We start from the raw sequence: 25,972 nt of genomic DNA, 5'->3' as shown, positions 1-25,972 counted from the left end.
AACATCCTTCCCTAGTGCCCCTCAAGAAAAAAAAGCTGAAGGGGTTATATAAGAGAAATACAGTTGAGAACCAAATTGATGTGCGATAATGGCAGAGAACCAAACTCTCCCCACACTCCTACAACGTTCTTATTTATGAGCAGTCCCATCCCAGCATGAGGCTAAGGGAAAAGTACAAAAAGATAAAAGCAGGAGCACTGATAGAATTTAACTACAAGGTATCAGATGATTAAAGTCCTCACACGCTCTCTAAATGTATTACAAAGGAAATGCAAGCCAGACTAAAGCGGGTGTGTCACAGGCCGCAAACAGTCAGATGCTCCACAAGACTTCAACTGTCCTCCCTCTTGTGCAACAGGATTAGAGCTACGGCTCATCCCAAGTGGAGCCGAAAAACAGAGAAAGGCACGCAAAGTTGTAGGCGATGATGATGTGAAAGATCTTAGCAAAGATGCAGATGGTGCTCAGGAGACAAAGCCAAGAGGGGTGGCCTTGCTCTGGCCCATCCTAGTGCTGACGGGGGCAGGACAGGCCTGCCCTTGGCCCAATTGCGGCTTGCGTGGTGGGAGGTGTTAGCTGCTTCTAAGCGCACGGCAGCAAGCAGCAAACTTCTCCTTTCCTGGGGCAGGTGTTTTGGGACTCAAAGTCCCTAGACAGCAGGCAGCAACAGTCCACATATGTACCATAAAAGTTGCCCAACTGGATACCTCAACCTTTCCTGTGCCCTGACTGACAGCCTGCAGCTGCTGTGCCAAGACAGGAATCTGATTTGCTATCAGGAGATGCAGATGCTCCCAGAATTTCAATACAAAAGCCTGCCTGGAAGGGAGGTGGGAAACTCCCAGGAGTCAGATACAAAGGCATGCCTTGGAGAGATGTGTTACCTCCCCCCCAACAGGATGCCTAGTAAAGTGGCACATCGAGGCTGTAAGCTTCAAAGCCTTTCACCGCCTCTGATATGCAAGTGGGCTTCCTCCCAGAGGAGGAAAAGCCAACCCGCTGCCCCAGGCACATTTGCAACACAGGTAGCTGTGACAATTAGATAATCAGGAGGTTTACACCCGCAAAAGGCTAGCCACACCCTCAGGGGGGTTACCTGGCCTTAACAGCCGAGTAAGGTTTCTGTCACTTTAAAAGTGGCAGAATAAAGGATTCTGGGTAGAAGAAGTGACACATTCTACAGAAAGTGGTCACCTCAGGGGCGGATTAGCCGCTGGGGCTAATAACCCATTGGCTACACACACCCCTAACGTCCCTAAATCTAGGTTTTTAAGGGCTTCCCTGGCAACAGAACGTCAGATCGGAATCACCCTCCAACCAAGGAGAAAGAAGAGACCTGAGCCTGCGACTTCAGGACCTGCACAAAGCAAGAATGTGATATTCTGCACCTGTAGCAACTGTTCTGCAACTGTATGAATGTGATTCGTCCCAGACCAGAGACTTCAGAATTCCCTTGAACTAGAGGTACTACTCCACTGCAGCCCGCAGATAAAACACAAGTCAGTCACCAAAGAATCACAACACCCATCGGGCCCGCCCCGGGATCGCCTGAAAGTAAATGGTCAGGTGCATTGTTTGAAATGTAGTCCTGATCTACAGCAAGTTTCAGGAGGCTACCGTTTTCACCCGGACTTTAGGATGTCAAAGTAACCCAAGACTGTGCATGCCGCAGCTATGGCCTGTTAGTGGCCAGTCCTGCTACCACTACCTTTATTCGATGCTCTGCCTCGAGGGAACCCCATAGCACCTTCAACCCAATGACTCAGTGGCCCTATTGTCAAAATTTTGCACCTGTTTCCTCACCAGCACCATCTAAGCGATAAAACAAGCCAACCCGCGGCTCCAGCTTCAGCACCAGGAACAGCCAGGACAACTCTGCACCCGGGCCCTAAAAGCCAGGCAAAATTCAACTGACTGTTGTAGCCTGGTCCTGAGACTCGCATCACCTTATAACCCAGTGTTTTTTACTGAACTTGACCTGAAAGTGATCGATTGTCACTAGTGATTTTCTCCATTGACCGCAGAATTAAGATTTTGCTATAGTGAAATGCACCGATTTAGTTTTTGTTTTGAAAATACATAACTCTGGTTATAATCATCCAATTGTCTTCATTTTGATGTCTAAATGTATAAAGAAGTCTGCTTTATTTTTATAAATTGGTATCAGATTTCTTGCAAGTCATGTCAATTACTTATCATCAATGTTGATCCTTTGAAAAGCTTAACACGTTCCTCTGGCAAAGCCTAACTGCTCTGTGACACTCCACTAGGACTAAGCAAGGGATTTATTAGTGTGAATCCAAAGGACCTACTTAGGGTATTGTGAGATTATTGCACAATGAAGAATAACTAGCCTCGCTGCATACATTTCGACTTTCCTACAAATATCCTTTGGAACAGCATTTTAAAGCTGCCGCTGGGAGCAGATGCAGTGCTTTCTCAAATGTGAGCTTTTCTAGAAAAAGCTAGTAGAAAAAGATCTGTTAAAAACCTAACCTAATTCAGATAGATGTAAACCTGCCCTTACACTAGTATTAGTTTGTTTGCACTTTGTGTGCCACATTTTCTATCATTTTTGGGATGACCGATTTTGACCCTGGCAAGAGCGTTACTAAAGCATGGACAGGGATGCTCACTTCATATACCTCAGGACAAACAGCCAGTGTCTCTGACATGCTGCTGTTTTGACTACATCGCCTTACTTTATAACAGCACCACTGAGGGCAGGGTTGGATGATGCTCTACATGCTTCAGCCGTTCTAATCATGAGCTGCATCTGAACCACATGGATACCATGAGGGTACAATCTTGTGCCAGAAAAGGCACTGCATCACATCAGGTCTTCCAGCTATTCAACTTACTGCCATAATGGAAATATCAACAAAAGTCTACTTATTCCCTTTACTTTCAGATCCAATTACTCAATCAATCCTAGAGTTGGCCAAACTCACAATGGGGGATCAGTGCACAATTTCCTCAAGGCATACATATCCTGTCCACCGACTGTCAAATGTTTCAAATGTTAAACAAATGTTTGACCACTTGAACTTTTATTAACCCAGACCAGTCTCTTCCTGTAATATCTATTCCTTTAAGCAAATAATGCTTCAATCATCACCACCCAAATATCTCTAAATCTATTAATCTAAAAGAAGAATCTTGGAGTGATTGTGGGATAGTGAACAGATTAATAACAATAAAGATGAGATGGGTGAGGAAGGTTTTTAGAGTAGATGATGCTGATGATATAGCTGAAGTATCTGCTGGGCACTGCAAATGCCTGTAGGTAATGTACATTTCTACTTAAAGGCTGCCCCACACTTTAATGGGGACCACCTGGAAAGCAGAACAAAGAGGGACTATCATGCAGAGCCTACATTGAAAGGAGAATGGTGCTTTGGTGTAAAATCCCAGTCTGAAACAGAAACTATTCCCAAGTAAAAAAGACAACTGATCACTCATCATCACCATGTTACAACTCAATCACTTAAACCTAAGCCTAGGAAATTCCCACTGCCTATTCTTTTATTCAGAAACCCACACATCACAATCTATAACCATGCAATAAAAGACTACATTTTATTATTCCCAAAGACAATGCAGAGGCATTAATTGCAGATCTCTTTTAAAGCATAAAATCTGGAATCAGCAAAACTGACCACCTCTTCTTTGCCCATTAATCCGAGCCTTGGCTCAAGATATTCCATTCAAAATTCATTACTTCCAAACTACAGGACATCTCAGGGAGACAGAAATTCAACTTAATAACATATCCCACCACTCATAGAAAACTTATAATGAGCATCTAAAGGAAAGGAACAACTATGACTCAGTTATTATTTAGGCCAAAGATAAGAATCTCAGATCCTTTAGATGAAGCCTTCAGCAATGTGGTCGTTCATATTGACATCATATCCCTATGCACCCTTTGAAATACATTGTCCCTGACCCAATAGCAATTTCTTTACAACAAAATATTTATTGTCACATTTTGAATGATACTCACTTTATGAAAACTGGGATTTAATCTAGATGCTTATGGACTAAACACATTACCAGGTTTCAAGCTTTACTTATGCTGAATATCCAGAAATGATGTACCCGACTAAATCTGGGTTTCTCATAATGGGATAAATTCCATCATTTGCGGGAGACATTTATGAAACTATAACACTACCATTTTTAATTGTTTGTATTTCAGGTGCTCCCTGTGGCAGTCATGAATAGATTTTGCCTTCAATTGTCTTTCAATGCCTATGTCTGGCAATACAAAACTACGCTGAATACTTAAAGATGTGATGATGAGAAGGGTATATGGTTGATTTTGACTGCCATTCTAAAGAGAACGAGTTTGCTTTTAATCCGCTCGCTGGGAGTTTTCACAAATTCTTCCAGATATGAGGCTATGGCTGATCCCTACTAATTTACTCATTTTCTTTTTGCATTCACACATGAGCCTTGCTTCAAATTTTCATTGAATGACAGTTGGTCTGAACAGCAAAACCTTTTCCGAGAGTGTTGGTATCTCATTCCTACCCTAGCTGTTAGGCACTCCTGAATTACTAGGAATAAGACACACTCATAGAACATTGTTTCTGAATGAGGAACCCTTATATTGGACCAATATCACCAGATTTAAAAAATGAACACAAGTAGAAATTAAAGTGGTCAATTATAACCTGTAGCCCGAGTAGAAGGTATCTTAGAACTGATGAAACAGCTTTTATTTCCTTAATTTTGATAGCTTTGATCTCCATCCCCACTAAATGTTCTCAATTTTCTCAATCTGAAAGAAGTCTTTCATGGGCATTTTTGATTCCCCAAAAATATTTTTTTAGAGTTGATAGCCAGACACTCTTGTTTACAATTTCTATAATAGTGCGCAATTGGTTGATTTCCTGGGAATGTACTGTAAGCACACTATGTTTCAGAAACAGATACATAAAATGCAGAAAAGCATTGTGAGCGCTGGGGATTCTTGACTACTGCTCAATGCACTAATAGATTATTAAAACAAACATTTAAGAAAGATGATATGTTTCTGTAAATTCCATTGTCATATTGTTTGTCCACAGTTACAGATATTGCACACCCATACCCTGTGTGTGTGCCAATACTGTGTTCTGAAAATAATAGCAATTAAAAAGTTACAGGATGGCTGCAAAACATTTTTAATGGCTGCACAAATAGGTGCTCTAATAGTGTTCTTCACTTACCTGTGCAAGTAATCCAGAGCTTGTTTGTAATATATTCTCAAATACTGCCAGCACTTTTAGGAAATTTTTGTCATGATACTCAAAACGGTCCCCAAAAACGATGGAGCAGATCACATTGCTCACAGCATTGTTTATCAGGAGATGTGGGTCAAACGGAGAGCCTGGAAAGAGAAAGCACAGGAAAGAAAACAATAAGCAGGTTTTATGGGTCTGAGGTTACAAAAGAGCACCTGCTTACCAAAGATGTGGTCAACAATAAGAGAAAACAGGGCTCTGGACCAGATGGGAAATAGGAAGGCACACCTTAGCCTGGAAAACAAGAAACATTGACTAACTTCTCTGTGAAAATTGATATACATCCCCAGGTTCAGGACCTTTGGGAGAATGAACTGAGTACATTTGACGTAGTAGCCTTTGGCTCATCAGTAGCTGAGCTAAAGATGGGTGCTTGTTCTAGACTTGCTGTGGAAGTTGTAAATCACACGTGACAATCACCAACATGCTAGGACTTAAAGTACAGAAATGCTCAGATATAAGAATTTTTAATTATATTTTGTATGTATAGGCTAATTGTAAGGAACTGTCTCTTTTTGCATGATCATGCTCAGTCATTGTATTGATACTGCTGTTTTTTTCAACTCAGTAAGTGCACCAAGTCCTGCCATACAGGCCCCAGTGCCAGTGCTCTGGACCTTAAAAAGGAATATGTCTTATTGGCTCCCCAGCAATCGGCATATGTTAACTTCCGTATAATTTGCTAGTATATGGTACTAGAGATACCATGGGCCTGTAATTTAAAGTATACCTCGTGGACTACAGCACTTATCACAAATGCGGCAACGGAAAGCATTAACCTCCAGCTAGCCATTTCTGGCTGTCACAGCTGTTTCTAACCTTCTGTCACAGCTGTTTCTAATTTTCTTCTGGATTGTTTCTGACTTTGCCATTTAAAGTAATGGCAAAATGGCAAAGCAACTTATTCTTTATATTTATAAGTCATCCCTAAGCCAGGCCTACTGCAACCAAAAGGTAGGGTTCATTATATTAAAAAGATGAACATGTGTATTAAAAACATACATGTCCTGATATGTAACCTTTGCACAAATGGCAACATTAAAAAGTTGCCACTTTGTTGCCCTAAGTTACCAGTTATCCTTTATGGTTGCACACAAGTTCTTGCCCTCAAGACTGCCTTCTGCCCTCCTAAGGAGATGTGTGAACAACCATCAAGAAGGAACACAAAGGATCTGCAGAGGAAAGAGGTGTCACCTGCTCATAAAAGGATGGCCGAACAGGGTGTGAGATCAAAAAGGCAAACTTCAAAGGGGGAGCAGCTTTTAAAGGGTAAATGGTAGTCAAACATGAGAGGAACTGCTTAATTGTTTTAGCAGGCAGGCTGGCATCTCAGACAGAGCAGGAGAAGCCATTACCAAACCAGTTTTTTCATGAGAATGTAGCCCCCAGGTAGCCACACCTGTGGAATGGGGTAGGGAACTTCAAAAACCAAACGAAGCATTCTTTCATGCTGGGAATGGACAAGATGGTGCAATCTCGGCCATCCAGATTCCACACTTTGTTAGAATCATCGCTAGGTAAGTGGGGGCCTGATAGCTCATTGGCTAGTAGTTGCCACATCCCTTAGGTGCAAGAAATGGGAATCCAAACCTCAGACCACATCTGTACTGGAGAGAGGATTAAAGATCGACTGCCCTGCTAGACCCAGCATAGAGGGGCTGCAACAACTACTGGACTGCACCTGCTGCACCTTGGGCTAGCAATGAAAGGACTGGGCCTGTGTTTTCCCACTTCGGGAAAATTGCCCCCGAGTCCCAGGCAGAGCAGGTGCTTCCATGAGTCAGTTAGCTTACTCCCTGTTACAGCTACTGGGTCATAAAAGCTGACGAAGCCTGCCTTGGGAGTTGATAGCCAGGAACACCTGATCACCACTGACACCCAAATTGAAGCCTAGGAGACTGTGTTCTAACCCTCAAAAGTTGCACCTGAGTCTTCTGTAGCCAGGAGGGTCATGAGAGTACAGACTGATCACCCAGCAAGGACGTTACTGTCAGTTAAAAGGGACTGCTGGTTTTTCTGTAACCGTAGACCAGTAGATCGTGGCAACTGTTTTGGGGCTGGGCTTCACTCAGACTTTGTGGGAAATCACCACCTGAGGTTAAAGTCGCCCTTCTGTGTCCGTGGACCAAGGGTTGGCCACAGGATGACCCCTAACACCGGCTCCACATCATCAGCATCCCTTGCATCAGGACCACTCCATTGATTCCTATGACGGTTTGCCCATAGACCCTGGAACTAGACTGGAGATAGCTTTAACTGCAAGGTACCTGCTTAACCAGACCTTTTTTGTCCCTGTAACTGGCTTCCTGCTGGAACTGATCACCACTATAGTGCCCTTATATCTATTTTCAAGTTACTTGAAGTTGTGTGATACTTTTCACACCTATGCCCAGTGAAGATTTCTACTTTGAAACTTAGTCACTTTTTTGGAGATAAGATTCTTTCAGCAAGGCTGCGAATGACGCAGAGTAGGGTTCAATGAGGCAGATACATTATCTGCAAAGTCCCACTGAACCATATCTGCTGCTAAGGCTCTGAGTGGGAGCAACCTTAATCTTTGGCCCAGCTGAAACACACTTTCGTCCGATTGGCTTGAGTGGTTGGTCCCTGCTCTATGAAGGCCTTTGAAACCTAAAGGTTTCTAAATCACAGGTTTTAGGAACATTTAGGAGGAGTACATTCTAAAGCCAGCCAAGGGTCCATGGCCTTAGAGACAGCCCTAAGGGGTAAAAACTCACTCCAGCAGAGGCCAGCAGCAGGGTCCAAGGCAGGATCATTTGTAAATGATCAGATGGGCAGTTGCAGATAAGGTGCCTTGCACCCTGTTATACGCCCTTTTGCTTTAACAGGAGGTTAGCCTTCTGACCTTTGAGTCCAAATCTTTGTCTTGGGTATAAAAGGGAGATCAGGTCAAGTCTTCAGGGCTCTTCTTAGGCCACTGACAGCAGTCCGAGCACTTGTATGTTCTTCCAAAGGACTCAGAAGAGTTCTGAGGAGCATACTGTGAGGCATCTTTATGCCTGGAATCAACCTGTGAATAAGGAAACTCCTGGCCTCTCCGTAACCGAAGGGGTAAAGGTTCCTAGAGGTTTCCCTACCCATTTGTGCATCATTTCCTGTATGCCCTTCTGCCACCAATCCCACAACACCCCTTTCTACCTAACACCAAGATGGCAGAACCTTTCTTCCTCTGTATGGAGCTCCTGTGCCCACCCTAGAGGTATGGACAGGGAAATGATCAACCCCTCCTCTGTGGTCACTCAAACCCAGTTCTGGGGCCATCTCCTCTCCCACTGGAACTGAAGCCAGGCTGAATGGAGAGCAAAGGTCGGGGGCAGGCCCAAGTGGTAGCTGCATCTGCTGGCAAGAGGGTAGGTCTCTTTGAATCTGATTAAATTTCTGGTTACAGTCTAGATGTTCATTCTATCAGAGGAAAAGAACACCTTACCATACCCAATGCCTTTGTATCAGCTCTGGGTGCCAGCAAGGGGGCAGGTGCCAATTGAAGCTCGTGCTCATGGTCCTCTAGATGCTTTAGGCAGGGAAAAGGTTACTTTATGAAAGTATATTTTCTAACATGTTTATTATCAATCTGACTTCACCAATAAATTAGGTTTGTATTAAATATTTCATAAAGTCCAAAAATTAACTTTGCAGCTGCTTCCTAGCCAAAGATGACGATATTAAATGTAATACTGCATCCCAGTATTTTCCTATTAAGCAGCCAACCCAGCTACAGTGAAAATAACTTTTAGGGCCTTTTCACTGTAATATTAAAACTTTACATGCCCTACTTTTAAATAAAGCATGAACCCTGCCTCAAGAGCAATTTATTATTAACCTATTAATATTTAAAAGCAAGGTTTAGGCATATCAAAAGGGGTTCTTCTGATAAGTCCAATTTGCAATTTAAATCTCCACAGTTAGACTACACATGACAGCTCTGCAGTCATGTTTTCACTGTCACTTAAGTGGATGGCACAATGGGTGCTGAAATCCCCTGGTGACATTTAACTTACAGGCCAGGCCCTGGGTACACAGTTGTACCACATGCAAGGGACTTGTAGATAGATTAAGTAGGACATTTAGGAGTATGCCAATTTCATCCCATTGAAAGGAGGGCCACAGGCAGTTTACCACCGGTAAGCAGCAGTAAAGTGCACAGAGGGGCATATTTACAATCCCCTATCGGCACCACACCGTCACTTTTTCTGACGTTGTGGTGGCGATAGGGCCTTATTTACAAGGCAGTGTTAAGCCACTTAACGTGACGTAATGCTGCCTTGTAAATAAGGTCCCCTTTCACTCTATGGTTAGAGTGTAAAGGGTAGGCAGTGGGTGTTGCAGTGGGGGTTCCACCACAACACCCATTGATTTTGACGCTGACACCTATGAACAAGGGCAGCGTACATAGGAGGCAGCGCCAAAATTAAGACCAGGGAAAACCTGGTCTTAACTTGGCAAAACAAGGCGAAATGTATCATTTCTCCTCGATTTTGCTTTTTCCATGTATGCTGCCTTGTGCAGCACACAAGGAAAAAGCAAACTGCCATTGAGTGCTTATGTACAAGAAGGTTCCCATTCCTGTATATAAACAATCTGTAAAGAAAATGCAATTTTGTGACTTTCATGTGTGCTGCATGAAGCAGCACACATAAAAGTGACAAAATGGCATTTCAGGATTGTTTATGTGCGGGGAGGGACACCTTCCTACATATAAACAAACCTCCCCTGCACACAGACACCCTTGCACTATGGTGCAAGGGTGCCTGCGTTGGCGCTATACTGCTAAGTGTAGCGCCAGCGCAGGGGGAAACGCAAGGCAGCACCATTTCTTTGTAAATATGGTGCAGCTATGTGTTTCAGAAGTGGTGGAGTGAGGCGTTAAGCCATGACGGCTAATGCCTCACTCTGCCACTTCCTTGTAATATGCCCCAGAGTTCTTTAGCCAGCAAAAATTATCGGGGTAAAAATCTGTGGGCATGCCGCACAAACTATGATCATTTTCAACATACCACATTTGCCAAACTCAAAATGAGGCCCTTGCACTTCTTTCCTGCCGGGCAGAAAATACACAACCTTCTGGCCTGCTCTCATGGTTTACTAAGCCCAGCATTGGCTAAGGGGCAGAGGCAGGCTGTCTGGGGGAAGAATACATGCCTACCCTCAGACCCAAGAAAGGCCTTAAATGTCAGAAGGCAGACATGCTGGGATGTAGAATGTCAACTGTTGACTCCAATGATTTGCTGGTATATTTACCCTGATTTCCTTTTCCAACGTGCCTTTACCTCTAAAACCCAGGATACTTTCAGGGACACAAGTCAGTCAGGAGCAAGGTACTGAAATCTTGGACTGTTTCCAAAAGTTCAAAGAAATATAGTCTCCTTAGTGTCTTTAGTGGAACTTGGACCTCAAGTACACCTTAATTAGGATACTGAAACTGGCCAAATAGGTTGCCTTCACACATAGACACTGTCATACAGCTTGATCTGTTCTAGTAAGCAGAGTTGAAAAGTCATGGCACGGGAGCCTCCCTATGCTTTCCTTTGAAGGAAACTCATATCACGGAGCCCCTGCCAAGTTGTCTAGATCTTTTTAATGTTCCACAACAACCGACTACTTTGCTCTGTTGGGTTATACAGGAAGACCCCAAGTGGACACTCCATTTATTTCTGGGAACTATTGTCCTCATGACCTGTCTATTACACATGTAACAGTTGGCGCCAATTGATGTATAGTTTTGGGGTACAGCACATTTCAAGAGTACCTCAGTAGGACGAATGTTTACTAGATCTCTGTGTGAACATCTGTGTAGTCTGTCATGATATGCACCCAATTTATTCTAAGTCTAAAAGGTGTGCATGTGAGAGTGATGCTTGTGTATTTCATGGTAAAGTGCCCACTCTAGTTCCACCATAGAAATTAGCTGCAAGGTTGTCAGGTTACTGGTATGGTTAGGGCTTCGGTCTCTCAATCTCTGCTGGTGACCCAGCTCTGCTCTCTCTTCTATGCTGAAACTTTTGTAAAGCAAATTCTATGTGCCAAGTTCAGATAACATACCCTACTGTCCAGCTTGACCCAACCCTCTATTTCAGTACTTCGGAGAGAAGCGCATGTAGACAAGTACTCGTTAGTCCAAAGTACACTGCTGACAGCAGAGCCTCCATAGGTTTGTAGTTGACCACGGGCATCAATGAATACTAACATCCACATGACGCCCATGTGCCTACCCTGTAGGACCAGCCCATGATATGCAAACCCAAAGGCATCTGAGTATCTACAGTGCTTGTGCCTTCCCAGCAGCATTTAACCATTTCATAAGCCAAGGACATTCGAGCACCAACCTCTCCCAGAAGGCCATCCACCTTAATCATTCCCAGGATGATTTGTGGCCTCTTCCCCAAGTTAAAAACCTCAAATCATGAAAGCAGAGACACCACATTGATGCTTTTAGGAGAACCCAAATTCCCTGATGCTGGCACAGAGCGTGTCCTTACATATAAACTCCGCCTCTTTGTGTTCTCTTCAAACAAGACACTACACTGTGGCTAATAATTTTCAAAAACAGCTGCCAAATTCAGGTCCTGAATCTGAGAAATTCTCTATGGTACAGAAGGTAACACAAAGAACTTGCATACATTTACTGAGAGCATGTTCTTTCGTGGGATATTTGTTTATATAACAAAGCATTTATGCTTAATTGAAATAAAATCTTAGATTTTTCCTAAAGACATAACATTGGCTGAAAATGATTTATTGTGAGTAATAGATGTACTAGATGAATTTAAGGTTCAACCCCACAACCAACCTTTAGGAGTAAGCCTTGACTGTACAAGCACTCTACCTGCTGAAAGTCAAAGGCCTGGGCCATTCCTGAGAATTTACTAAGTTCAGAATAATGTATGGTCCCTATGGTTTGAAAAACCGGGAAAGCATGTCACAAAGATAGGCTACCTGCCTTTCAATTCCACTAGTCCTGCACAACTGGCCTGACGCAATTGCGGTTTCAAATGCAGCACCGACAAGCCCTTCATGAGGGCAGACATTATGAATGGGAAATTGCATGCTGAAGTGTCCTTGTGAAGCAGCCTAAGGTCTGACTGGGACAATGCACAAAATGGGTCTAGGATGGTTGCGTCTTCTTTTGCTCGATGGTTTAGCATTCAGTATCATGGATATCCGATAAATACACCAGTTGCACCAAACAAACAGTGAAGGAGGCCGGCAAGATGTGACGCATGTGACAGAAGTTTTGAACTATTTAAGAATATTCCCCACTACTCAAACATATGACACCAATCTTTTGAGCAGAATTTTGTTGCCAAAATAGACGAAAATTGAAAATAGATCAATTAAGATCAAGGCATGTGACTGTCGTTTGTGCCATGAAGTAAGTAGTTCTTTTCTTGTGTTTAATAATATGGTTCCCAAACAACGATGAGGGAGAAAGCCAGATTGGGCATCAATCAGCAAATTTTAGGATGAGAAAGGGTGGATCGCTAACCACAGATTTTTCAATGCAATCAAGGGTCTGAAATTGGTCTGCTGTGTGAGATGGGGTTTGATGATTGCCTGTCTGCGTTTTTGCTGATATAACCAGTGATTAAGCAAGCATTCATGTATTTACTAATAATAGGGGCGAGAAGTGGAAGGGGTAGGTTGATGACTTTAATATTACAGTTGTCAATTGGTGGTTTTGTATGGTGTCCACCTATGTAGAAGCTGTAAATTCAGTAAGTGAAGGAAAAGGGATGGACTTCAGAGTACAGTATGAAATAGGGGGAGGAACTGGGTGGAGAAACAAAGATAAGATTTTTAGGGTGTGTCAGGAATAAACAGGGTATGGGCTGATGAGGACTTCCTGTGGGAGGAAGATTCAACAGAAGCTGCATGATGACTGCTATCTTGTAAGGTCAAGTTAAGATATGGATCGAAACATCGTCGGCAATCCCTCAGCTGAGGGAGACTCTAGTTGACTGTACTTTACATACAGAGATCCCTTTGTTCCTTATTTTGGACTTTGAAACTCTGAAATATCTCTGAATCTACACATTCTGTTGTGTGCTTTCAGCTGCCTCTTGATTCTATTATGATCACTGTTTTTTTGTGCTGTTTGCAAGAATTATTGAGCACTGAGGGCCTGATTCCCTAAGAGCCTCTGCACTCATGTTGGAGGCCCAGCAGTCGTGGGCGAGTCACCGCACTTGGAGCGGAATATCCGCAGTGAGAATTGTCTCCCCCAGGACCGTGGAGCCTCAACCACAAGGATGGAGTCCCTTTGTGAATCAGGCCCTGTGTGTTCACTTGACACTGAGCTCCCACTTTCTGTTTTAAATGTATGTGTGCTACTGTGAAATATATTTTGATTCATAAATTTGAAAATGATTAGTTTCGTCATATTCTCTCTCTTTTTGTGACTTGTGGAGCCCCACGATATATTTGGGATTTGTTTTATTCATATATTCTATTATAATTGATACAGGGTTTGATATCGATGTATTTTGGTAATATATTGACAAAGGCAGGAGGACCCTGCGAAGGAGTTCAAAATCGCAAATAGTTCTTAAAAGTCATTATGTGCATTCAGCAGCCTCTCAGCATGAAAAATTAACTTTAGCAATGACAATTCATTTCTCCTAATCAATCAATAAATCAATCAGAGATTATGTTATTCAGTTCACGTTCATCAAAGTACACATAAAAACAAGGAATAAATTAAAATCATCTATACAAATTTTAAAACACACAATCATAAAAGTCAAGATTTCCAGTATTAGCAATAATACAAAACTTCCCTTTGGATAATCACATGATATTTTAAACATCAAGAAAAAAAAGAAGAGTGAAATAGCCAATCAAAATACAGTGAGAAATAAAAATAAAAGCGAGGCTAATCAAGATAAAATACGGCATTCATAGAGTGCATGTGTATTAAAAATCAACATAGACCAAGAGCCCACCCAAAGCATAACATCAAATAGTACTTGTTACGTTGTTCAATGTTAAAGATTTATGCAAAGTACCAATCAAATAAAATCAATATAAAACCATAGAGTTTAGTGGATACCAGCATATTTAGAAGTTAATCAGAACCCTCTGCCTGATCTTTAAAACTCATGGAAGCATTTTAATCAATACAATTTAGCATAGTATGTAGTGCAACCAAATAACAAACAAAAAAAACTAGCATAAGGCTAGAAGCTTTGCTCATTTGTACCAAATATTTAGTAAAAAACTGCTAATTGAAAAGACCACAGGGTCAGAAGTATCAGTTCTTAAAATTCTTTGGTCAGCCAAATATCTAAAAATCCCCAGATTCAAACAAATCCATTGTGAGCCACGGTACCATGAACAGAAGAACATTTACTACTGAATGCCTTCAGAGGTAGACAGCCTAGGTGGAACATTACAAAATAGGCTTTTGGCAAGGGGGGGTGAGATGATATGCAAGTATATTTCAAAATGAGGGCTCAGTTTAAAAGCAAGGAACTGTTCTGTTAGCTGTCCATGTGTCGCCCAAATACCATACTGGTCGTACACAAAAGCATACTAAGTCAACTTCACAAGGACAGTCACTGGCTTACCAATATTCTCAGGATTCTCCCACAATTTGAATAATCCTAGCTTGTTAAGTCATCTGTAGATGAAAGGCAAGCACAGGACCTTCAGTGCTCCATCCGTTTTCATTGGCTCCTGAAACCTTACCTATATACCAATAACTCAGGAGTTGACCAGATGTGGGTCCAGTATATTAGTGGCTTTAGCTGCGCCATATCAGAAATATGCCTGGCTCCTAGATCATAATAGAGTGGGGGGTTAGGGGACTACTGGTCGGAACCAAGGCCAACAATCTTACAAAATTATTCTCAGATTTCTATTGGTGTACTCACATATTTTGTATCCAAACAGTACAGTCCTCAAGGTACTCATTGGATACCTTTTTCTACACTGCTTCTAGCAAGATTTTTGCCAAAAACCATATACTATACTTTTTTAGTGTTTAATACCCAGAAGTGGTATGCCCAGACGTAGATCCCGTGCTCTCCATGCCACTGGAGTCAAACTATCCTGTCTGTTGAGGGATGAAACCCCAAAACCAGTCCTAGGATGCTTGTTTCCAGTCCAGGGAGGACCGAGCCTGGCAGTTAAGGCTGGACTGTTCCATTTGGGCGCAGTGTCAAGACTGATTTGCATATGACTGGGTTCAAACTGGAATGGCATGGGGAGCAAAAATACGATGGATGTATGCCCAGATCTCTGTACTGGAGTGAATGTATGTCATAGTTCAGCATTCGGTCCATCAATTGTTTTTGCAATTCAATGTCCTTTGCCACACAAAATTCAAGGAACTTATCAATCAAATCCTATAACCCTAAGCTTTATTTTTTTTAAATTAGTAACAAGTTGTCTGCAAATAGGAGAATGGGAATTTGTTCTCCGTTCAATGCAGAAAAATCATTTGTGCAGGCCATCAATGCCTTAACCCCATCCTTATTATGCAGTGTAAACAAATTAGGAGCGAGGACACACCCTTGGTGAACCTCAAGTGAAAAGGAATATGGGCATTCAGTTTTCCTCCTCCCCCTCAATGGACCTGTGCATAATTCCTGTCATAAATCGTGGAGACAAGACTACAAGCACCCTCCAAAGGATCTCATGGGGAACCAAGTCAGAAGAAGCCCTAGGATCAATGAAAGCCGCATATAGTCTTTGTTTACAAAGCACCACATATATCTAATATAGGATTGCGAACCTGAACACTTGATCTGAGGTTCTTTTTTAGCTCAGAAACCAGCTTGGAGTGTAGAAAATTATCAATCCAATTTGCAATTTGCCTAAGACCTGTCTTGAGAAGTCATTCTGCAAATTATCTATTAGGCTTATAGGTCTATAATTAGCTGGGTTATTGGCATCCCCCTTCTTGAACACCAGTATTATTTCCGCCCACCTCCACGTGGCAGATATTTCTCCCCCACAGCTACTGCATTAGATGAGAGGTTGATATAGGTTGCCCAAACCTCCGGCTCAGATTAATATAAGCCGCCAGGTATTCGATCGGGACTGGAGGCTTTTGCTGACTTAAGTCAATTAATTGCAGATAAAGTGTCATCTAAATTGAAAAATGGTAACTCAGTGGTCATCCAATGGGCTAGTCAGAGACAACTCCATTAGAACCACTTATTACCACAAATAATGTCAGAGTATCTGAACTTTCAGGGGCATGCAACGCAGTAAAATGTTCTACCCATCTTTCAGGCTTAATATGATAATGATGAATATGTTTATTGTCAAGGCTCCCATGTGCGATGAGTTTTAATGAAGTGCAACAGATCCTGGCAGTTATTTTACTCCCAGTTCCGCCTTACTTTAGCTAAGGCTGTCTTATATTGAAATCGAACTTTTCTTATGTCAACATATCTTCACCTCTTAATAGCCTCTCTTAAGTTTACTTTAGATGACTTACACTCAGGATTGAACTATTTAGGACCCTCTGGCAGGCTACACGTAAATGGACAGTTTCCTTGTAGATGTTCTGCAGCTTATTAAAAAAGTCACATGAATATCCAAAATTGGAGCTAAGGTGGCAGGTGATCTTCCATTATCAGATCAATAAAACACAAACAACTCAGAGTTGAGCTTCCGGCCTTGGGCTCGACATTACTTGTGGCCAGGACACCTTTCTTAAATTATTAGCTATAACAGGCACCAGAACCAGAGTTGAATAAGTGGTCCAATTTCTTTTAAGGGCATCCCCTATTAAGGATGTGATCAATGGATTGTGAACACTATCACTGCATTTAATAACCATCATATCCTCGAGAAGTGCCCAGAGACATACAATAAAAAGAACGTAATGAATTACACTTGAGCAGGAGCTCCTTTTAAATGTAGGGGATCTGTTCATATCGGAACATGTTTGCCAATTTAATTCTTTAAGGAATCGCCCCACGGCCACTGGCGTAACAAAAATTGAGGGGGCCTCCCTGCACCGTACGTAGAGGGGCCCCCTCCGGGCTCAATAAGGAGCTCTCCGGCCAGAGTGCTGTGCCGAGGGGGCCCCCTAGAGCTTGGGGTTCCCCGCACTGCAGGGGCTGCGGGGGTCTGTGTTACGCCTCTGCCCACGGCAATAGAAGCACATTGAAGTGCTACATTAGAAAAATAATGCAAGGGTTTACAGGATACACAGTGTATTTCCCATAGCTCATCTTCTTGTTCAGTTAACATAATAATGGCTAAAGAGGCGAAATTGTTGCATAAATTGGGATGACGTCCTGATGCACTTTGTTTACGACACTGTCATCAAATAGGGACATTTCTACACATCCTCTGGGCGTGCCCCCACATCCAGCAGTACTCGGTAGAGGTCACCCGACAAATGGCGAGGTCCATAGACAAACCCGTCGCTCCCTCTCCCCGGCTCTGCCTCCTTAATGTGTGGGATGCGACAGACCTCACCCAGATGGAGCAGGAGTGGGCGGCCCTGCGATTGGCCATTGCCAAAATAAATATTGCACAGAAATGGGGGATAGATGCAATGCCGATGCTACGTGCTTGGGCCTCGGATATGGATCTGGCCATGGTGGCAGAGAACAAACACCGAGGCTGCCCGCGAAAATGGGATCATAAGTGGGGACGATGGAACAAATACCGGGGGGACATTTGTATTTCTCCTACAGTTGAGCTTTGGAGGGAGAGGGGGGCTTTATTAGAGGCACAAAGTAACGCACATTGACTCCAAGATAGAAGACCGTTAGCTATACTCTATCTGGGACGCGTTCCGAAGCCCAGGGTAGAGAGGTCACCATTTCTAGGCTGTTTTATTAAGGGAAGGGTTTTTTTTTTTTTTTAATGTCATGAGTATAGTATTGGTTGTCTCCAACACCTGTATGTATATTTTGCCAGTAGAGATGTCAATTAATATGTCAAGGTCGATGCACTGCTGTGAAATTGGTTTTCAATAAAAAGTTATATTAAAAAAAATAAAAAAATAATGGCTCTAGAGGTTTCGAAAGACACATTAAGATCTCCTACGCCCACTCAATCAATCAGAGAATTGTAAGCGCGTTACTCACCTGTGAGGGTCCCAAGGCTCTGGGGGTGGGGGGTGTCCAGCTCCGATCAGTCGAAAAGCCAGGTCTTGAGTATTTTACTGTAGATGTTCAGGGAGGGGGCGTGGCTGATGTTGGTCGGGAGCTCGTTCCTGGTCTTGGGGGATCCATTTGAAGGGCTTTCGGAGGATGCAGAGGGTGTTGAAGAGGCTGGCGGTGACAGTGTTGATCTGATGAGTCATGGTGAGGGAGGAGTCGAGTACGATGTCTAAGTTTTGGCCATGGTCCGTGGGGTTGGGAGGTCTGCCGACGGCGGTGGTACACTAGGTGTTCTCCCAGGCAGAGGGGGAGGGCCCAAAGACGAGGACTTCTGTCTTCTCCGAGTTGAGTTTCATGCAGCTGCCACTCATCCAAGATGCGTCGTCCTTCTTTCCTTCCTGGAAGTTGAGTCTGGTGGTGATGGGGTCCTTGGTGAGGGGGAGGATGAGCTGGGTGTAGTCGGCATAGGATAATATGCTGAGTCTGGGCTGTCGTGGGGCTGAGCGATGATCCTTGGGGTACTCCGCAGTTGATTACCGTGGGTTCGGAGAGGAAGGGTGGCAGTCTGATTCTTTGGGCTCAGCCAATGAGGAACGAGCAGATCTTGTCGAGTGCGGTTCCTTGTATGCTGGCGTTGTGGAGTCTGGTGGAGAGTGTGCGGTGGGAGACAGTGTCAAACACAGTTAAGAGGTCGAGTATGGTCAGGGCCGCGGTGTGTCCTTGGTCGAGGAGGGTGCGGATGTCGTGTTTGGCGTCGAGAAGAGCGGTCTCAGTGTTGTGGTTTCTGCGGAACCCGGATTGGGAGGTGTCGAGGATGGAGTTTTTTTCAATGAATTTTGTTAGTTTTGCATTGATGGTTTTCTTAGTGACTTTGGCCGCAAAGGGGAGGCGGGAGATGAATCGTAGTTCTTGAGGTCCCTGGGGTCTGCTGAGGGCTTCTTGAGCAGGGGTCTATTTCACTAGCGGCTGATACCTTTCCAGGAGTTTCACAAGCATAGCCAGAACGGGTGATTCGTTATATGTAGGTACTGATCTAGCATAAACATTCAATAATGTCACATCCAACACAGAATTTAAGCAATACCCCCATTAGGTAGGGAGCATCTATTGCCATTGCCTTGTGCGGGAATGCAACACATTTTTTTATCAGAATCAGCAACCCTCGTATCGCCCGCCCAGATTTTATAGGTGGCCTTGACTCCACATTGTAAGAAACATAACAATTGACAAATACTTTCTCTACTTCCCAAGTTTCCTGGAAATAAACAGACATCATAGTCCCCTATAATCCTGGACTAATCGGAGTCAACAAGTTTAGAGAAGATCCTAGCCAAATTCCAGGAAATCATTGAAAATCTTTTGTGCATGGCATTAATCTGTGGTAGGTTACTTGGTTTTTCTACTCCTCAAGGGGTACCATGTCGTCACATGCAACAGTTACCACCCCACCATTCGAGACTCCAGTCCTTTAAAATCAATGTCATCATTTACATCCACAAGTGGTAGTCAATCACTATCTGTTAGTCCAGAGAAGGGAAAAGCGGCAGTAAGTGGTCAAAGGAGGTGGTATAGACAATGCAAAAGGAAAACGAGCCCTGTGTGAATTAGCCAACCAAAAGTTGCATGGGTGATAGAAAAACGCCAATGGAAGTGCTTGAACCCTATTACTGCTATGCAATACTGGGTTCATCTATTGCAGGAGCGCTCAAACCAGACCAGGATCCCTTAAATTAACCTAAATGTATTCTCCTTGTATGTTTTTAGAAGAGGACCCAAGCCAACCCACTTTACGTAACATTATAATTTAATCTGCCAGATCAGTTGGCCAGTTACAATTCTTCCTGCACCAATGCGCTGACTTGAATTTTTAGCTATCCCAGTCTTCCAGAGTTCCAGAATCAGTGGTGGAATACCTTCAAGAATATTAAATACAATGTAATTTCAGGTGGGAGATGCAAAGGTTTTGCTCGGCCCGACCACCGTAGGGGGATCACTTGCCCAAGAATAATTACTAGAGTTTAAAAATACTGGCCTGTGCACTGGTAGCTTCTGAGTGTAGGTTTGTAACTGGACAATGGATGAATTAGCTCAGGCTCTACCCTTGAAGATGCTGAGATGATCCTAGTGGGGTGAGATACTGGACCTGGGGCTAGGGTTGGCAGTTTGCAATTTGTTCCAGGGGTGACATTGATCCAATGTAACTCAGACTCTATAGATGCAAGACGGCTGTAGATAGGTTCCGGTTTACTCACCAGAACTTCAATTACATTTTTGCATATGTCCCTGACACACTCCAAAATTAGGTCCTTGAGTCCAGCGTCTAGAGGCCCCTCGTCGATTGAATTGGGCACACGTTGTTTCTTGGACCTAGTAGGAGGCTCGACCATTTTCCTTTTCACCATCGGCCCTCTAGCTGAATCACCTTTCGGCTTACTGTATGACTGCAGCTGAGGCCGAGATCATCCAGCCACCTCTGTTGGTGCCACACTAGAAGAGGATGCTGGAAGGTTGGTATCAAAATCTGCCACACTCAGACTAACCATACTAGTGTTGTTTCCTGCAGATGGTGGAGTTGCTCAATCCAAAATTTGGCCAGGTGCAGGGAGCAATGAGGGCGAGGGTGAATGCAGAGACAAACGTCGCTCTGCCAATTCAATTTATTTTGACTTTACACTAATAGCTCTCTGTAGAAAACCATCAATGGTAAAAGTAGAGGTGAATTTAGAGACACCCACGGTGGGCTTTCATTTCCCCATGAGATTCCTCAAACAGGTACAATACAACAATTATATAAAAAGTCACAGTACCTTACACAGCACCAGATAAAAGGGACGCTGCCCAGCCCAGCATCTACCGGGCTCTGATAGGCACAGATGGGCCCGCCCTTGGCCCAGGCATTGATAGCCACGTCCCAATGGCAGGGAGATGCTGGCACCTTAGAGTGCATCAGTAGGTGGTGGCCCGCCTCCTCCTGAGAGTGCTCTGTCTGGGGAACGGAGTTACACCCCAGCCCAAGCACCAGGAATAAAGCATTCACAGGGAGCAAGGAGCCTTAGGTTGTAATGCATTACTGGCCAGTCAAGAGCATAGGCATAACTTCCCATAGCCTATCAAACCTTGAGTGGAGAAAATAAGGTCAAGTCAATGACTGGCTTGGTGGTTAGGGCTATTAATCATTTGAAAGATCTAAAAGCCGCCAGAAACTGGACCAGATTTTTAGCCTGAGCATTATTGATAACATTGTCCCACACATTAAAATCACCAAGATTAATAAAAGTAGCATGGCTGTTCCACAAAGGTGTAGCAAAGTCTGACAGAAGATCTATAAACTGTGGGAAAGTAGAAAGTATTGATAATACAGGATAAAACCAACAGCAAAGGTTAGTTGTAGACTCATGCACATTCACTTCTCTTGTTAGGGTCATTTCAAGATCAAGATTAAGAGTGACCTATTTAAAATCCCTTTCAGCCTTTCGTCTTTGCCTTCAATGAGTAGTGTGATTAGACTGGCTCTCTGACTTTGTTTTAACCCCTTTGGTGAACGGCTGACACTGGGAAGTTCATCAGCTATTGGCCAACACTGGGAAGGGCTGGAAAGGGTCCTACAGTGCTTACACCGGAGGACTGCTTTATTTTTAGCAAGTTAGGCGGAGATATGGAATCTCTTTTGCATCAGCCCCCACACCCCCCACTACTGCACATCTGCAACATCAGCATGCAGTGAGGCCTGCTAACATAACAGATTTCCCACTGGAGTGGCTGAAAGGAGGTTCTCTACTACTCTGGAGGGAAAAGGTGCCCGAAACAGACTCCCAGGGTTTTGGGAGGCATCATTTGGAAGGAAAGAGTCTCTTCTTTCCAACTAGGCCTTCCTGAAACTGTTTTTTTCTGGCTGTGGATCACGGTTGCACAACAATCCACAGTCAATAAATCCACTAGGCCACCAAGGACATTTGTGTGGGGGTGTCAGTCCTTCATGGTAACAGGCCAACTACTCCTCAGGGGACATAATTCTGAAAAATAAAGTGTTTTTCACTCTGGGAGAAGCAATCGTGTCATCTGTAGTGGCATCTTTGTGCACATAGTGGAAGGGCCGAGCAAAAGGTTGACTTGTCATGTTTCAGTTGCTTATATCTGCATTTGGTAGCTAAACTGGAATTATGAGGTGAAATGTTTACCTAGACAGTTTTACCATGTTTACAAATCATAAAATAATGAAGTGATACTATAATAAAAATATTAAGTAAGAAAATGTTCACAAGGAACTTATTCAAAATAGTACATTTGTAATATGGAGTAGAAATTATACTCACAGCTGATTTACTCAAAGAACAAAAGAGTATACCAAGAATAATTTCACTTTGCCAAAGAAAACAATTACTTAATTAGCCTGGAGAGCTTATTTACTTCAGCCGAAGTAAATGTAATTTATTACATAAATCACAGTTGTATCACAAACATTTTATATTTTTCAGGCACATATGAAAAACGGTGAAAAGGTGAGAAAAGATATAATAGAACCCAGTGAGGTGATCATAGCCTACAAAGTAAACATAATATTTAGGAGGTCTTAAAAAACAATGAGAGGCATGTGATAGTATAACGAATCTTTTTTGCTCTCCCTTTGTTGGTGTCGACGACCTTTCAACCCACTCTGGGTAAGGGGTCTCTTCAGGACAATTATCTGGGGACTAATGATATTCACAACACGAAATAGAGGTGAGTAGTTGATAACGTATAGTCGTGTCTGATGCAGCTTGGGGCATCTAGTGTCTCCGCTGTGTCTGTGGTCTCAGCTTGGTGCCCATATACAAGACATGTAGGTAAAAGCAGACGAGTAAATAGTCTGTATACAGGGTAAGACAGCCGCAATGGACCGTCGTATCCGTAGTCTTGGGGAATCGCTGTCCAAGTCGAACCCACAGCCGATAGACCTTGTATAATGGTCCCGATATAATTATATTATTTTTCAAAAGACGAACGAGTGAAGCATCCGATCTGGCCGCGCAAGTCGTGCGGCCAGATCGGATGCTTCACTCGTTCGTCTTTTGAAAAAAAATATAATTATTAAAGCTAATAAAAATTATAATTGCTTAAAGTTTCAGGGGCTGCTATGTAAATGTGTGCTTCTTGAGATCTGAGGTAGATTTGTAGCTTTGGAAAATTACTTCCATACTGGCAATGGCCTGGAATATCCTCCAACAATAATAGTTTTTTGCATAAGCCATCCTCTGCAACTGGGTATGTGGCTAGGTGAAGTAATGCTGTGTCTTTTTAGCGTCTTTTTTTGTGTCTTTGGAGAACCTGCAGATTCAACAAAACAGCAGTAATTGTTTGTTTATTTACTTTTGCATACATCTCAAGGGTGTACACACCCTCCGATTGATTTAGATCAATACTTGAGCCTTTTATATAGGACAGTGTTTTAGTAGGGAAGTTTTAGCTAGTCAGCCGAGAAGGCGTCTTTTGGATGACTGTTGTCAGGCTCTAACTCAAGATTTTGAGGACAGTTCTAAGGCAGGATCAGATACTGAGACAGCATCTGACGGAGAGGAAAACGGAGCAGAATCTGGAAGTGATATTTCACGCTATGGAGTTCCCTCTGGCAACCTGTCTTCCAGCGATTCTGAGGGAAATTATGATGACAGTCATGATGTTCCTTCAAGAGCACAGTCTGTGTACCAGAGACACCATAGCAGGGTAGACGAACCCAAAGAGTAGGCACGTGTTGCAGCAAGCACAGCCGGGGGCTCTCTTGGCAGCCCCCTAATTCAGTGCAGTCCTAAATTACCCCATTCACAGCAAAGTCTTTACTGATTGACTACGTCCATCTCTTTTTTTATTTTGACTTCATTGAGGGAATTGTGCAGCAAACAAATTTGCATGCAGAACAATTTCTGAGGGACCATTGAGACACTCACGGGCCTTAATCTAGGGCACATCGGTGGACTCTCAATCAATCAATCAATCAGGAGTTTATAAAGTGCGCTATTCACTTGTGAGGGTTTCAAGGCACCGGGGAGGAGGTTGCAACTCCGGATCAGTCAAAGAGCCAGGTCTTGAGGCTCTTCCTGAAGGTGTGCAGAGTGGTGGAGCGTTTGATGTTGACTGGGAGCTCGTTCCAGGTCTTTGCTGCAATGTAGAAGGCTCTTCCTCCTGCTCTGGTTCTGTGGATGTGTGGGGTTTCTAACTTCGCTTGAGGATTTGTAGACATTTTTGGACCTTACCTTCAAAATGGGGTTAGTGCACAAACCAAGCTCGAAGTCCTGTACAAAGGTGGCTGCTGTTCAGACAGTACATTCAGAGCAAAAGAGTTCATCATGGCATCAAGTTGTACTGCTATATGAGGGCTCTACTGCCTATTTACACAGCTTAACAGTGTATACATGGAAGGAGATTACTTTAAAAAGGTTGCCCTCCCACACTAGGCGTCACAGGAGAAATTGTATGGGAGCTTGTCTAGCCACTCCTTCACAAAGGATATAAACTTTATATGGCCAACGTTTATACGGGAGTAGAGCTGCTCAGTTAGATGTACATAGCTGGCACTGTGGCATGCAGTACAGTTCATTGCTACCACACAGGAATTCCGAAGAAGCTTATTTGTAAGAAACTCCAAACCTTCAGGGCACTGTGTTGCATTCCCACAAACTGCACACATTCAAGTTCTCTGATAGGTGTGATGTGTTCATGCTCACTACAGTTCATGATGAGAGCACATCCCCCATCAAGGTATACCCATGTACTTGATTGCAACAAGTACATGGGAGAAGTGTATAAGACTGACCAGGTTCTTCAGCCTGACAATGAAAGTAGTAAAACTTGCAGTTGGTATAAGAAGCTGTTTACCCACCTGATCCAGATGGCAACATACTATGCACATGTTTTTAATCATCAAACCACCACAGGAAGACGCATGTCTTTCCTTGACTTTCAGATAACCGTCATTGGAAGTCTTACTGATACGGCAGCATCAGCCTCCACTTCACATGCTCTGGAGGACATGGTTAGGCTGTAGGATCAACACTTTGCTGACCGTATTCCTGCAACAGCTAAAAAGACTTAACAATGTTGTTGTCGCAGAGTCTGCCATAAACAAGGAAAGGAGGCAGAAGAGTTGTTACTGTCCTCAGGGCCCATCTCAGCCAGCTCTGTGTTTTACTACTTGCTTTATCTTGTACCATACAAAAGTGAAGAATTAGAAAATTGACTAAGGGAAAGCTGCCATAACATATACCTTTTAATGGCTCTACATGGATATGTACCTTCCATGGGTCACTACTTCACCAGGCCAGCAGCTGTAGTTTCCTCTACTTGAGGAAAGAATGGACTTGCTTATGGCCTGCAAGACCTGTAAGGGGCACCAGGGGCTGATTTCCCGGTCTGTGCTCAGTGTTCAAGCCTGCCCGCCCCGGTCCGACTCGGTATCCAATACCGTTGAGCGGAGGGCGGGGCAGGTGAGAGCCAGACACACCCAGCAACACCGAGGCAGTCGAGCGGTTAGCGCTCTAGCACCACTTGAGAAGGACTATTTAGCCAGTCGTCGGCCCAAGCACGCAGCGGTTGCGCGCAGAGGGGCACCATCGACGGCGC

General features: G+C 43.5%; 1 protein-coding gene across 1 annotated transcript in view; it reads right to left on the bottom strand.

The window, feature by feature from the left end:
- Positions 1-25,972, bottom strand: part of LOC146833604 (cytochrome P450 2D15-like) — a 355,595-nt gene that overhangs the window by 243,311 nt on the left and 86,312 nt on the right. Inside the window, exon 4 of the mRNA XM_085601483.1 lies at positions 5,217-5,377. Coding sequence (XP_085457609.1) covers positions 5,217-5,377 — 161 coding nt within the window. The remainder of the gene's footprint in view (positions 1-5,216; positions 5,378-25,972) is intronic.

Source organism: Triturus cristatus, chromosome 4_2, assembly GCF_964204655.1.
Source record: "Triturus cristatus chromosome 4_2, aTriCri1.1, whole genome shotgun sequence".
Classification (NCBI taxonomy): domain Eukaryota; kingdom Metazoa; phylum Chordata; class Amphibia; order Caudata; family Salamandridae; genus Triturus; species Triturus cristatus.
The sequence above is the reverse complement of the archived record's forward strand: the minus strand, read 5'-3'. Positions and strand labels throughout refer to the sequence as shown.